The sequence below is a fragment of the Notamacropus eugenii genome, chromosome X, assembly GCF_028372415.1.
Source record: "Notamacropus eugenii isolate mMacEug1 chromosome X, mMacEug1.pri_v2, whole genome shotgun sequence".
Lineage (NCBI taxonomy): Eukaryota > Metazoa > Chordata > Mammalia > Diprotodontia > Macropodidae > Notamacropus > Notamacropus eugenii.
The window spans coordinates 70285624-70300929 of NC_092879.1; the positions used below are offsets into that span (position 1 = coordinate 70285624).

General features: G+C 38.4%; 1 protein-coding gene across 3 annotated transcripts in view; it reads right to left on the reverse strand.

Moving 5' to 3' along the window:
* Positions 1–15306, reverse strand: part of CD99L2 (CD99 molecule like 2) — a 123673-nt gene that overhangs the window by 34860 nt on the left and 73507 nt on the right. For all 3 annotated transcript variants that reach the window (XM_072627089.1, XM_072627091.1, XM_072627090.1), the window contains exons 4-6: positions 12129–12167; positions 10642–10719; positions 10026–10124 (exon numbers count right to left, since the gene is read on the reverse strand). In XM_072627089.1, the coding sequence (XP_072483190.1) occupies positions 10026–10124; positions 10642–10719; positions 12129–12167 (216 nt within the window). The remainder of the gene's footprint in view (positions 1–10025; positions 10125–10641; positions 10720–12128; positions 12168–15306) is intronic.

Below are 15306 nucleotides of genomic sequence, written 5' to 3' on the forward strand. Positions count from 1 at the left end.
ATAAGCAGGGTGGGGGGGATGATGGAAGGGAGGGCAATGGGAGGAGGGAGCAATTAGAAGTCAACACTCTTGGGGAGGGACAAGGTTAGAAGACAGAATAGAAGAAATGGGCAGGATAGGATGGAGGGAAATATAGTTAGTCTTACACGACATGACTATTATGGAAGTCATTTGCAAAAGTACACATATATGGCCTATACTGAATTGCTTGCCTTCCCAATGGGGATGGGTGAGGAGGGAGGAAGGAAGAGAAGTTGGAACTCAAAGTTTTAGGAACAACTGTTGAATATTGTTCTTGCGTACAACTGGGAAATAAGAAATACAGGTAATGGGGTATAGAGACTTATCTTGCCCTACAGGACAAAAGAGAAAATGTGGATAAGGGAAGGGAGGGATGTTAGAAGGGAAGGCTGATTGGTGATAGGGGTAATTAGAATGCTCAGAGTTCTGGGGTGAGGGGAGGGGAGAGATGGGGAGAAAATTTGGAAATCAAAATTTTGTGGAAATGAATGTTGAAAACTTAAATAAAAAAATTAATAATAAAATTTTAAAAAGATGAAAAAAAAAGCAACTGGAATATTAGGTATTAAGCGAGGAACAGGGTCCATGACTACCAGGTAGGGAACAGCCCTGCTGAACAACATACGCCCTGCAAGTATAATACAACTGGAATACTATATTTAGGTCTGGGTATCACAGTTCTAAAAGGGTAGTGATGAGGTGGAGATCATCCCAAAGAAGGCAAACAGGATGATGGAAAAGGCTTCAAGTTCCTGTTGAATGAAGATGAAATGAAGAAAATGGGTATGTTGGGTCTGGAGAAAAGGATGATGAAAGTAGTGGATCAAGGTCTTCTTTAAGTATTTGAAAAAGGAAGAAGAAAGTTGTTCTGTTTGGGCCCAGGGGACAGAACCAGGAGGACTGGGTGGAAGTTGTAAAAAAGTAGTTCCTGCAATCCAAGCTGTCCCAAAGGAGAATGGATGGCCCTGAAAGATGAAGTGTTGCCTTCTTAGTGAAAGTCCTCAAATGGTGGCTGGATTTATCCCATTCAAATATGCATTAGGCAAGAGGGCCACTGAGGTACCTTGTAACAAAGAAATTTAGTGATTCTGAATATTCACAGAATGTAATACTACTTTTATTCTTAATAGTATTTTATTTTTTTCCAATAACATGTAAAGATAGTTTTCAACATTCACTTTTATAAGATTTTGAGTTCCAAATTATCTCCCTCCCAAGACAGCAAGCAATCTGACATAGGCTATACGTAAACAATGATGTTAAATTTATTTCCACATTAGTCATGCTGTGAAACAAGAATCAGAACAAAAGAGAAAAACCACGAGAAAGAAAAAACAAAAAACAACAAAAGTGAAAATAGTATGATTCGATCTGCATTCCGACTCCATAGTTCTTCCTCTGGATGTGGATGGCATATTCCATCTTGAGTCTTTTGGAAATTTCTTAGATCACTGTATTGCTGAGAAGAGCTAAGTCCATCAGTTGGTCATTACACAACGTCGCTATTACTGTGTACAATATTCTCTTGGTTCTGCTCACTTCACTCAGCATCAGTTCATGTGAGTCTTTCCAGATTTTTCTGAAATCTGCCTGCTCATCTTTTCTTATAGCATAATAGTATTCCATTACATTCTTATACTACAACTTGTTCAGCCAGTCCAACTTTTCAACTTCCAATTCTTGACCACCACAAAAAGATCTGCTACAAGAACTTCTTACAAAAAAAAAAATAAATAAATCCCAATGGTGGTTCTCAAGGCAAAATGCCTTAAACACTCAGAGAGAGAAATATGGAAGTCACTCACATAATGTAACAGATCATGTTTGTGTATGTGTATGTGTTTGTGTATCATGTTCTGATATGTTATACGATTTCTTTCATTTATCTTAGTCTGACTACATAGCATGACTATAGTGAAAATATACTCAATAGGAAAGTATATGTAGAATCTATACAGAATTGTATGCAGTCGTGGGGAGGGAGGGGGGGAGTGGGGGGTAGGTGGGGGGGATAAAATCACAATTGTATGGCAGTGATTGTTAAACATTAAAAAATAAAAAAAATAAAAATAAAAAAAAAAAGATCTGCTAGAAATATTTTTGTACACGTGGGTTCTTTTCCTTTTTTTATGCACTCTTTGGGATACAGACCTAGCAGTGGTATTGCTAGATCAAAAGGGATATGCACAGTTTTATAGCCCTTAGGGTACAGTTCCAAATTGCTCTCCAGAATGGTTGGATCAGTTTATAACTCCACCAACAATTCATTAGTATTCCAATTTTCCCACATCTTCTCCAACATTTATCATTTTCTTCTTCTGTCATATTAGCCAATCTGATAGGTGTGAGGTGGTACCTCAGAGTTGTTTTCATTCATATTTTTCAAATCAATAATGATTTAGAGTATTTTCTCATATGAGTATAGAGAGCTTTAATTTCTTCATCGGAAAACTGCCTGTTCATTTTCCTTTGACCATTTATCAACTGGGGAATGACTTGTTTTCTTATAAATTTGACTCAGTTCTCTATATATTTTAGAAATGAGACCTTTATCAAAGACTCTGGCTATGAAAATTGTTTCATAGCTTTCTGCTTCCCTTTTAATCTTGGTTGCACTGTCTTGGTGCAAAAATTTTGAATTTGAATTTAATGTAATCAAAATTATCCATATTGCATTTCATAATGTTCTCTATCCTGTTTGGTCATAAATTCTTCCCTTGTCCATAGATCTGACAGGTAAGCTACTCCTTGCTCTCCTAATTTGCTTATGGTATCACCCTTTATGCCTAAATCATGTACCCATTTTGATCTTATCTTGTTACACAGTGTAAGATGTTGGTCTATGCCTAGTTTCTGGCACACTATTTTCCAGTTTTCCTACCAATTTGTGTCAAATACTAAATTCTTATCCCAGAAACTGGAGTCTTTGGGTTTATCAGACATTAGATTACTATAGTCATTGACTACTATGTCTCCTGTACCTATCCTATTCCACTGATCCACGACTCTATTTCTTAGCCAGTACCAAATAGTTTTGATTGTTGTTGCTTTATAATGCAGTTTTAGGTCTAGTATGGCTAGACCAGCTTCCCTTTCATTTCTTTTCATTAATTCCTTTGATACTCTGGAACTTTTCTTCTTCCAGATGAATTTTGTTATTTTACTTAGCTCTATCAAATAATTTTTTTTGTAGTTTGATTGGTATGGCACTGAGTAAGTAAATTAATTTAGGTAGGATTGTCATTTTTATTATATTAGCTCAGCCTACCCACAAACAACTGATACTTTTCCAATTATTTAGATCTAACTTTATTTGTGCGAAAAGTGTTTTGTAACTGTGTTCATATAGTTCCTGGGTTTGTCTTGACAGGTAGACTCCCAAATATTTTATATTGTCTACAGTTACTTTAAATGGAATTTCCCTATCTCTTGCTGCTGGGCTTTGTTAGTAATACATAGAAATGCTGATGTTGGTTTTATACCCTGCAACTCTGCTAAAATTGTTAATTATTTCAACTAGTTTTTTAGTTGACTCTCTAGGAAGTATACCCAAATATACCATCATATCATCTCCAAAGAGTGATAGGTTTGTTTCCTCATTGCCTATTCTAATTCCTTCAATTTCTTTTTCTTCTCTTATTGCTGAAGTGAACATATCTAGCACAACACTGAATAACAGTGGTGATAATGGACATCCTTGTTTCACCCCTGATGTTACTGGGAAAGGTTCTAGTTTATCTCCCTGTAATACCACTTAATAACAACCTTTATTGGTACCCCCTCCCCAAGAACCCCAAGAAAACCAAACTTTTGGTGAAAATTATAATTATCCCAACAATCTCTAACGTTTGACATAAACGGAGGGGGTCCAAGTTAACATGAAGATCAGTGGGAACAGGGCAACAGAACTGCCAAAGTGACCACAGATGGAGGTAGAGCCCAGGGAAACAAATGAAACTGAAGGGGCCAGGCTTAAAGAAAACCATGAGAGAAGACCACGGAAAGGACCTGGGTGGCCTTCCCCACCTCAGGTCTCTACTCCAATCATATTCTCACAAACTGACATAAGAAAGCATTGTGCTCCTACAGAAAATCTCCTTCAGGCTTCCAGACTGAACATCCATGACCATGCAGCATGATATCTTTTGTATATCAAGTACTTAATAAGAACTGGTTAAACTGAAATCTAGTCAAATCTCAATTCAGAACTCAAGATGATTTAAAACTGTCTAGAAAACAGTCTTTTAATTTCCTCAAAGGCTGCTAATGACAGAAATTATAAGGTATCCATTTGGAATCCTCCTCTGAGACATGCTAGCAGTGGTGATATTCAGCTATTTCCCACAGACTTCATAGCATGATTTGGTATTTATTTCTATTCATAGAAGTTTATTTTCCCATTAAACTGGCAATTATAAAAATATGATGATTTTTCCCCCCTAACCAGAAGCTTCTGTGTACCTAAAGAGGGCGCTAGTATCTTTTCCACTCAATCTCACCACTCTGCCTTCAGAAGACATCGTATTCAACCTCTCCGTTCCACTAGATGGCACCCAGGTGTAGAAGCACACAGACTCTTCATCTCCGGTATTTTTATGTCTACCCTGTAGATCCCAGAACTACTTGGCGTCACTTATTGTGAGGAATAGTTCATGCCAACTTCAAAGGAGGCTTTTCCATGTGATAACTAGACCCTAAAACCTACTCAGAGATTTGCCAGAGATTTAAAAATGCTAAGCAAATTACTTTTTCTTTTAAAAAGTTTTATTTTTAGATTTTGACATTCATTTCTACAAAATTTTGAGTTCTAATTTTTCTCCCCATCTCTCCCCTCCCCTCACCCCATAACACCTTGCATTCTGATTACCCCTTCCCTCAATGTTCCCTCCCTTCTATCACACCCCACCCTTCCCTCATCCCCATCTTTTATCTTTTCTTGTAGGGCAAGATACATTTCTATACCCCATTAACTGTATTTCTTATTTCCCAGTTATATGCATTAACAATTCTCAACATTCGTTTCTAATACTTTGAATTCCAACTTCTCTCCCTCCCTCCCTCCCCATCCATTGCCATCAAAGGACTCAGCAACCTGCGGGACAGACCTTTCCTGTCGGCCCTCCAGGTTACCTTTGGCCGGAAATCTCTTTCACTCTGTTGTTCTGTGGCTTCTGCTGCTCTAGAATTTGCTGAGAGTCATTTTTTACAGGTATTTTGTGAGCTGTGGGGGAAGCATTAGAGCATATGCGTCTTTCTACTCTGCCATCTTGGCTCTGCCCCGCTAAGCAAATTACTTTGACAACTCTGGTGGGCCATAGATTAAGGAAAAATCTTGACGTCAGAAGATGAATTCAAAGCTTTTCTGAGTGAGCTAATGCATTCAACACATCACATATATGAACACAGAATTTCATTCAGAATTTTTTTCTAACAGTGGTATTGTTGAAGAATTTTCTATAAACTGTATTTAAGAAAACAGAAACCGAGAATTTTTCTTATTTCTTCTTTGACAGGTACCGTATCAACAGTACTCCTGATGCTATAAAATATGCTCCTGATGATAATGTGCTCATCCCTAATGTATCAGTTCAAAACAATCATTCTCTTAAGGAAATCTTGCTGATTCTACTTTCATAACACCCCTTACATCAGACATCTTTTTACAAAACTACCACCCCACTACAGGCACTCATCACCTCCTGACTAGATTATGGCTAGAGGACCCTAAATAGTCTTCTTTCATCAAGTCTTTCCCGACTCTAGCCTTCCTATATACTGTTGGGAAAGTAATTCACTTAGGTACAGACAACTTCCTTTAAGTGAAATTCCAACCATAACATGACTACCTTAACGTAACCACCTCCAGTGGCTCCCACTAGGCTCTAGGAAACAATATAAATTTCACCATTAACATTTGAAATCCCAAAATAACCTCGCCCAAACCTAGCTTTCCAGAATCACTGGATATTGTTTTCCTTCACAAGCTCAATGATCCAGCCAAACAGACCTACTCCAGGCCTCTCCTGTTTTCACGCCTTCCCACTGGTTATCCAACAATCCTAGAACGTACTATCTCCTTACTTCTAGCCACAAGATTACTTCTCATCCTTCAAGAGGCACTATCTTCTGCATGGAGTCTTTCCTGATAGGCCCCAAATTGCTAGTGCCCTCCCTCCCAATCTACTTTGTCCTTCACTACTTTGTAGAGATCTGTATTTATTCACTTTGTATTTATGCTAAATATATTTATATACATACTTGTCTCCTGCATTAGAATGTAAGCTCCTTGTCTCCTGCTTTGATCTACATCCCTAGCACAGCACCTGCTGATTAATATGGGAAAAAGACCAAGAACACTAACTAGCCCTAGTTTTCAACATAAGAGATATCCCCTCTGGGGAAGGGGGTCATTTTCAGAGGTAAAGCATGGTTCCAATGTCTAAGGAAGGAATCAAAAGAGGGAATGTACTTCAAAATTCTTGGTAATTCCACCAACTTCTCTGAGCTATGAGCCATTTGCCTGAGCATCCATAAGTGAATATGAACCCAAACTGGGGTAGAAATACACCACACCAAGAATCCACCAGTAGCTGTTACAGAGCAATGAATTCATGGCTGCTGGAAGGTCAAGAGTGAAAAAGCAAACAGCAGACTATGACAAGCCAGCTATACAGAATGGCATTCAGGGAAGTATACAGAGCTTGCAATAAAAGACTTCATTTATCAAGACATCTCCTAGAGCTATCTTCATGTCAAAACAGAAAGGTTTAATAATTTCTTGATCCGCCTCGGTGATAATTTCATCGTTCAAAAGGTAGATAAGCCAACAAGAGAAGATTCATTACAGGTCTGATTCTCACCAAGAGGAAGGAACTGACTGCTGTGGGAGAAATAATGTGAGGCTTGAACCAAAGTGACCTTTCAGAGTTTGGGACAGAAAAGAAAAAAGTCAAACATAAAACAACATATACAACAGATTTGGGGAGAGCAGATTTCGAAGGGATCAGAGGAGGGATAATGACAACTAAGAAAGAAGAATCAAAAATATGCCTTTCTCATTCTGTCTTTTTTTTTCTGGAGGGAAAAATGATCTTGGAACTGGAAAAGATCAAAGAAAATAAATACATACTCAGGGTAAGTAAGGAGAAAGGAAGAGAGCACTCAATTGGCCTTACTTGTTCAAGTCACCCCACTTAGATGAACTACATCTCTGGGTACTGAAAGAACTGATAGATGTGACTATTAAGTTATGGGCAAAAATATCTAAAATACTGTGGAGAACAGGAAAGGTACCACAGTGCTGGAAAAGAAGGAATGTCCTGAGGGCTTTTTTGTATTTTTTTTATTTTACATTTTTCAATGCTGTTATCTGTCCTTCATTTAACAAGAGGACCATGACATCAGGAAGATGATGCCATAACTTGCAAGTCAATTGGAGTGAGGAGAGCTGTGCAAAGTCACCAGCCTCACTTTCTCCTCCAGAGACATCTGGATCCAGTGGCAAGACAGAGATCAGGATGACTGGAGATGGCCCCCATTATTAGATGTAGTTTACAAAGATTTAAGTAAAGTCCCTGATAAAGTCTCTCAGGACATGCTTATGGAAAAGACAAATACAAAACTAGTTGAATGGAAAGATGGTAAGAATATCTCTTAACAGTTCAATATTGATTAGAAGGGGGTCTCTGATGGAGTGGAAAAAGGAATTATGCTTACCCAATGTCATTCAACATTATTATCAATGCTAAAGAAAGGCAAAGGTAGGTTGGCTATCAGGAAAAATTTCCTAACAATTACAACTATACAAAATTGGAACATGCTGCTGCATGCTCACCCTTCTTTGGTGGTTTTCGAATAAAGGCTGGATCAACTGTAGCCACATCTGCTGAACAAGGGATGGAAGTACGGGCTGGAACAGATGACGACTGAGGTCCTTGCTGAATCAGAAATCAGGAGTTCTGGCAGGGATTCTAGAGGTTTTAGGTATTGAACTCTGTTCCTCTTTCTTTTTCCACAACTATAAGGCAAGAAACTGCCTGGCACTGTTGCTTTTATTGTAGTGGCTGAGGATGTCTGCCTGAAATTGGGCCTACACTCCCCGTGTCCTGGGTCTGGGCCCCAAGGAGCAGAAGGTCGACTTTGCAGTCTTTTTCTTACCTTCCCCTTGACTATTAGGGATTAGAAGTTCATATACTCTAACATGCAGGAAGGCTCCACTGAGTTTAGGAGAACTAACAATTGTAATCTTGTGCAAGGTGGTGCAGAGGGTGGAGATTTAGACTTGGGAGTCTGAAAAACGTGACTAGAAATAGAGTCTAAAAGCCTTCCTAGATGGGTAACTTTGCCACTTAATCTCTTGGTACATTCTGCTTCCCCATGTATAAAATGAGGATAGTAATAGCACCTACCTCCCAGAGAACATATCTGGAAAGTGCTATACAAACCTTAAAGAGCTAATGATACTGTTAGCGATTCTTATGACATGATCCACTATTACTAAAAAGAAAAAAAAGAAAAACTGTATTACATTTTTAAGCATATTTCAAAGGATTCTATGTTTAGTAAATCATTCATTTTTGGCAGATTAGTATGTTCATTATGGACCTAAGAATACCTCAGACTATATCTGTGAGTGTTTGACATATGTGTATATATTTAAATGTGTGTACATGCATATATCTATGAATGTGTATGTGTATCTATACACAGGATTTCCCAAAACCTCAGATTTGGCTTTGAAAAACATAATCCAAGAGTACGTATGTATGTATTTATGCATGTAATTCTGACCTTACCATTCCACAGAAACTGCTCTCCAAAGTTACCAATGATCACCTAATGAGGAAATCGCATGGCCTTTTCTCAATCCTCATTCTCCTTGGCCTCTCTGCAGCTTTCACTTTACTGATTATTCTTTTTTCCTTGAAACACTTTTCTCTGTAGGCTTTAGGGATAACAATGTCTCCTGGTTCTCCTCTACCTGTTTCATTCCCACGAGCACCATGTCACCTCCCTTACTCAATAAATTCCAATGGCTCCCTATTGTCTCTAGTATTTCAAATACAAAATCTTCTTATGCATTCTACTCCCTTCATGACCTAGCCATCTCTCCTCCACCAGCACTAACTACACACATAGGTCCAGTCTTACACTTTATAGTTCTCCACACATTCAGTTCATTCCAGTGACATCATCCTTGACAGCATGCTTGGTGCTGCAAGAGAAACACCATTTCCCTATTTCAGGCATTGTCTCTGGCTGTCCAACATGCCTGGAATGTTCTCTCTGCTCATCTCTGCCTTTTGGCTACCCTGGCTTCCTTCAAGACAAAAGTAACGTACCACTTTCTACAAGAAGCCTTTCCAATTCTCTCTTAATTCAGGTGTCTTCCCTCTGATAATTACTTCCTAACTATCCTGTACATAGCTTGTTTATACGTACCTGTTTGCCTGTTGTCTCATCCATTAGACTGTCAGCTACTCCAGGACAGGGACTGTTGTACCTCTTTGTGTACTCCTAGTGTATACCCCATTAAGCACAAATGCTTAATGACAAGTTGACAAACTATTTGTGATGTTACTTAAGATTCCCCTTGATTACATGTCACAATTATCCTATCTTTACATCTTTACTCCTCCACTCCAACATAATATGTAAATATGAAATGTTTCCTACATATTATATTAGATCTATTTGTAATAATGCATTCAAATACACAAGAATGTGGGTCACGAAAACGTTTTAAAAAGTCTCTCAACCTTGCAAATAATGATATTGCATATTTTCAAGGAAAGAAGGGTTTTTGTAGCATGCTTGCTCATTTTTCATTATCCATGTAAAATCACTGATGATCCCATGTCTTTCACTGCCAAGGCACGCCACTTGCCTCCAGACAAAATCAGGTTTTATTGGGTTTTACCAAAAAAGAAGTAAATTTGGATGTCACTGGGTTGGCTAGTGGCTTAAAACAGATAAACCTACAGAAATAAAATGAATGCACTTACTTTCATCAGGTTTTAGATCGGACCTGCCTCCACCACCAGTGAATCCATCGTTTTTGTCGTCCAAGGCATCACTCAAGTCAAAACCAAGGACTTTAGAATCTCCAAGGAAAAGAATGAAATACACAAACTGATTAATAAGATGGAATAAGAATCTTAAAATACAATGTGGGCAGAGAGGGATGAAAGAAGAGAGAGCAGATTGGTGATAGGGGCAATTAGAATGCTCGGTATTTCGGGGTGGGGGGAGGGGACAAAAGGGGAGAAAATTTGGAACCCGAAATTTTGTGAAAATGAATGTTAAAAGTTAAAGAAAGAAAGAAAGAAAAATACAATGTGGTACCCTCTTTTCCCATCAAATATGAAAGGGGTTAGGAAAGCAGTGCAGTGAAAAGATGGTAAATAGACTGTGACTGCATTGCTCAAATAGAGGAGAGTATGTAGGGAAAGACAAGGAAGTAGGAATCAGAGACAAGGGTGGGAGAACGTTCACAATACACATACAAGAAGTACTGGTTGTCTGCTCATTAACTAAACAGGAACACTAGAAGAATGTCGAGTCTTACTAAGGCACCAATAGGAAGAGGAGACAGAAATGCTCGTGGAGATGTTGAATTACCTGTTTTCTTTAGAGGAGGTTTAGTGGTTGTCCGAAGATCTAAGGCATCACTCAAGTCAAAACCAAGAACTTCAGAATCTCCAAGGAAAAGAAAGAGATACACAAACTGATTATTAAGGTGGAATAAAAATCTTAAAATACAATGTGGTACCCTCTTCTCCCATCAAATAGCGTACACTGAAGCTAGTGGGGTGGATCAGGTGTTTAGGAAGGACTAGCATGCATCTCTGGTGTGAGAGCTTGCTGAGCCCTTGTCAGGGATACTCATCCACCTTTAGTGTCCACCTTCACCCAACTCTCACCTGTGGCTCCAAGAAGCTGGAGCATGTGCAGAGGCCAAACACTGGTAAACCGTCTCAGCAGATGGGCTAAACCAGGTTGAAGATAACCAACAGGCCTCAAACCCGTAGGTTAGTTAAGGGGATATCTACCCCATACATGTGAAGACTTCCCCCTGCAGAATAAGTGGATGAGAACAATTTGATCCCATAGCCACAAAGGAAAATGGAACAGGCCCTGGGCAGTGCTTAGAGCTTGATCAGACATCAAAGATGCCAAAGTCACCCACTGCATCCCAGGCCATCAACAGTGGCCTTGACTTTTGTCCTGCCACTAGATTTCCATGAGTTTTCAAACTAGCAGTAGGTGATTTAGAAATGAATGGCTGATGGCAAACTGCATCTCAAGTCAAGTTCTTTGTTGCAAACAGGTTCACCTGCTCAGCCTAATTCATCTATACAATGTAGAAGAACTGCTCTCAAACACTTCTGCAACTGGACTTCTGAAAAACCCAGTAATTACCTGAACTCTTGGGTGGTGCCTTTATGGCTGGACACCATGAGCACTGTTTCTGTAAAACCAGGCCTCAGGTAGTTTGAAAACACAAAGCCAGACAGGAAGCTCGGTGAAGCAGAAAATTCAGCTAACTGAATAGACTGACTTAAACAGCAAATCTTGGTGGCTTCAATCCAACATTTAAGAAGCACCTGATAGAGGCAAGGTACTGCGTTAGGTGCTACTACAGCAGTTTTGTTTCTTAAAATTGAACAAGATTCTAAGTCTCAGAATTATCCTTCCATCAATTTGATTCCTAGTCATCTACCTCCTCCTACAGCACAAAAAATTCCAGTTAACTAAGGGTTCTGGTTCATCAGGTCCTAATGAGAGGTGTTTTACCAGATCTGGAAAGCATCTTATGAACTCACAGTCAATGCAGACAGAGGTTCTGATTTGAAAGGAGTTAAGAAAAGTGTGTAGTGAAAAGAGGGTAAATAGACTGTGACTACATCTTTCAAACAGAGGAGAAAAAGTGGGAAAGACAAGGAAGTAGGAGTCAGAGACAAGGGTGGGAGAACGTTCACAATACACATACAAGAAGTACTGGTTGTCTGCTCATTAACTAAACAGGAACACTAAAGGAATGCTGAGTCTTACTAAGGCACCAAGAGGAAGAAGAGGCAGAAATGCTCATGGAGATGTTGAATTACCTGGTTTTTTTAGAATAGGTTTAGTGGTTGTCCGAAGATCTACAAAATAAGACAAAACATCTAGTCACAAGTCACAGCACCCAAATCAATCCAAATGAAAGCTTTTCTCTGAACATAAGCACCTCTATCCCAAACCAAAAATTAGACTGAAAACAGCCCAGGCAGGGAGCTACTGGGATACCACAGCTTCTTCCCTACTCTACCTCACTTCCCTCCAGCTACCTGAATGAAAGCCATTTCAAGGGGAGCCTCTGCTCATAAGTCTCCTATATCAGCTTGCTACTGAATGCAAGAAGCCAAACATTCTTTTCAGCATTTTTTGGATCTCCTTTAGCAAGCAGCTGAGTTGTTTTTCATGATTTTCTTGCATCACTCTCATTTCTCTTCCCAATTTTTGCTCTACTTCTCTTACTTGATTTTCAAAATCCTTTTTGAGCTCTTCCATGGCCTGAAACCAATTCATATTTTTCCTGGAGCTTTGGATGGAGGAGCTTTGACTTTGTTTTCTTCTGTTTCCTTGTTGCAGTCTTCCTTGTCACCAAAGTAAGATTCTATTGTCTGATTCTTTTTCTGATTTTTGCTCATTTCCCCAATCATTCACTTGACTTTTGAGCTCTCTGTCAAGGTAGATCCCTGCTTCCAGTGAGGGTGGGGGTGTGCTGTCAGCTGCTCCATTGCCCCACAATCTGAGGGCCAAGATCTCCAGAAACAATGGCTGCTGTGGGTTCTTCCACCCCCTACCTTGAGGCTGGAGTCAGACCACTCCACTCTCCCGCACAGATCCCACAGGCTTTATCCACTGACCTTCCAATTTTTCCTCAGCATTTTGGGGTCATAAAGTTTGGAAACTGCCACAGGTGCCTGAGATTCAGTTCCCCCAAGGCCTGCTCACGTCCTGTCTGGCCCACAATTGACCACATTCTGCTCCCAGCTTGACATGACAGACACTTCCTGGCAACTTTCCAGGCTGTCTGGGGCTGGAGATTTGCTTCACTCCATCACTCTGTGGTTCCTGCAGCTCCAGAGTTTATTTAGAGCCATTTTTACATGTATTTGGCCGGGCTTAGGGGGAGCGCTCTAGAAAGTCTGTGCTGTTACTCTGGCATCTTGGTTCTGCCCCCCAGTTTTTTCAAGAAGCCAATCATTCAATTGAATTCCATTGTTTATTTATTAATTAGCTACCCACTACATACCAGGCACTCTATCAAACACCAGGATACAAAGACAAAAGTGAAATAGTCACTGCCCACAAGAAGCTTACATTCTACTTTTCAAAGAAACAATTTCTCCACAATTAAAAATAAAATATATAGAAAATAAATGTAGTTAGGGCCCAAACGATGGGAATAATGAATCCCATTAAGGGAGCACATAATTCAATTCACAAAATTTGAAATTACAATCATATGTAAAATACAATTGGCTACAGACTAAAGGAAAGAAACAATGAGAAATAATTTCTACTAGAAAAGTATATTTCTGATTCAAGTATATTAAAAAGTAATAGAGTAGAAAGCAAAATTTAAATTTTTAAAATATAAAATTACTGAATATTAAAGATAAGCCTATACTGATGATAAAAACATAATTATTATTTAAAATATTTAAGAAACATAGACTGAACTACCTTCACTTTCTCTAAGTTTTCATAAATACATTAATAAGTTCAAAGCTTTATCCACATCTCAACAAATTTTCATGATCATAGTCTCACAAAATCAATAACACTTTGAATGTGATATTGTTGTCTTGCAATATTTTTCAACAGATGGGCTAAAATAATTTTAAAACCAGCATTCAAAAACAGTTTTAGTCTTTCATTTTGTTCTTATTTCACTGCCAAAGAACTGGAAGTGATCAAAGGCTGTAGCCTCCAAGAATATGAGGATTTTGAGACAGATAAACAAGCACTAGTTTTATTTGTAAATTATTTTCTGCCTTATATCCCAATCAAAATGTTAGGTAAACCTAAGACACCTTAAATCTAGATTTAACTTTTTCCTTCTTAGAAATGTATTTTATAGGAGACATCCTTTATTCAGAATAATCCTCATTCCTGTAAAATAAAAATATATTGATCAGTATATACATTCTCCACCAACATTTCTTCAAAATATCAGGATATTTAGCTGCCTCATCCTCTTCTGGGAATTTTGATACTATACAATTTAACCTTATTTTTAAAGTGATCAAACCCACACTTTCTGCACTATCTACTTCATTTCCATTTTCAATCTCTTCCTTAAATATATCTGAAAGATTTCATCTGAGTCTGCTCAGAAGAATACATTTTTATTATAATCATTAATCCATCCAGCATGATTTGAATCATTCTAAAACTTGTACTTGATTTCTTCATCAGAAAACACAAAGGTGGGGAAATTTTGCCTTTTTCTTCTATTTCATCAGAATGTTTTATATTATTCTGTACCATAGATTTAGACACTCTGACATCTCATCCTATTTTAAAGCTATTATGACTTTATATGGCCATGCAAATTTTTATTCTAACATAATAACAAGCCTCTTCTTTTTCACCATGAAATTGTTTCCATCTGAGGTATTCTTTCTTTTGTCCATTTTCTTAAGTGATCCATTTTGTTTTTAAATTGAAAACAGCTTTATTGTTGGAAATATGGTAGGCAGCAGCACAGCACATCCATATAAGATAGACAAGCACAGAATGACAACACAGAGGCCTGTTAAAACCTTTATCTAGATCACCTATTAATGAGGTATTTCACATTTTCTTCTTTTTTAATCTTGACTGTTTCACTGTTTCCTGACATCTCACAAAGTGATTAGTTTCTACTCTATTGACCAACTCTAATTTTTAAAGAATTATTTTCTTCAATTAACAGTTGTACCTCTTTTGCCATTTGTCTGAAAACTGCTTTTTAAGTAATTATATTGATCAGTGAAATTGTGCAAGTGTTTTACCATTTGGTCAATTCTGCTTTTTTAAAAAAGCTCTTTGGGGGAGGGAGGGAGCCAAGATGGCAGAGTAGGATGGACCTCCTCTAGCTCTCCCCCCCCACTGCCCATAAAATACCTGTAAAAAACAACTATAAACAAATTATAGAGCAGCAGAAACCACAAAACGACAGAGTGAAAGAGATTTCCAGCCCAACACAGCCTGAAAGGCCAACAGGAAAGGTCTATCACACCAAACCCACAG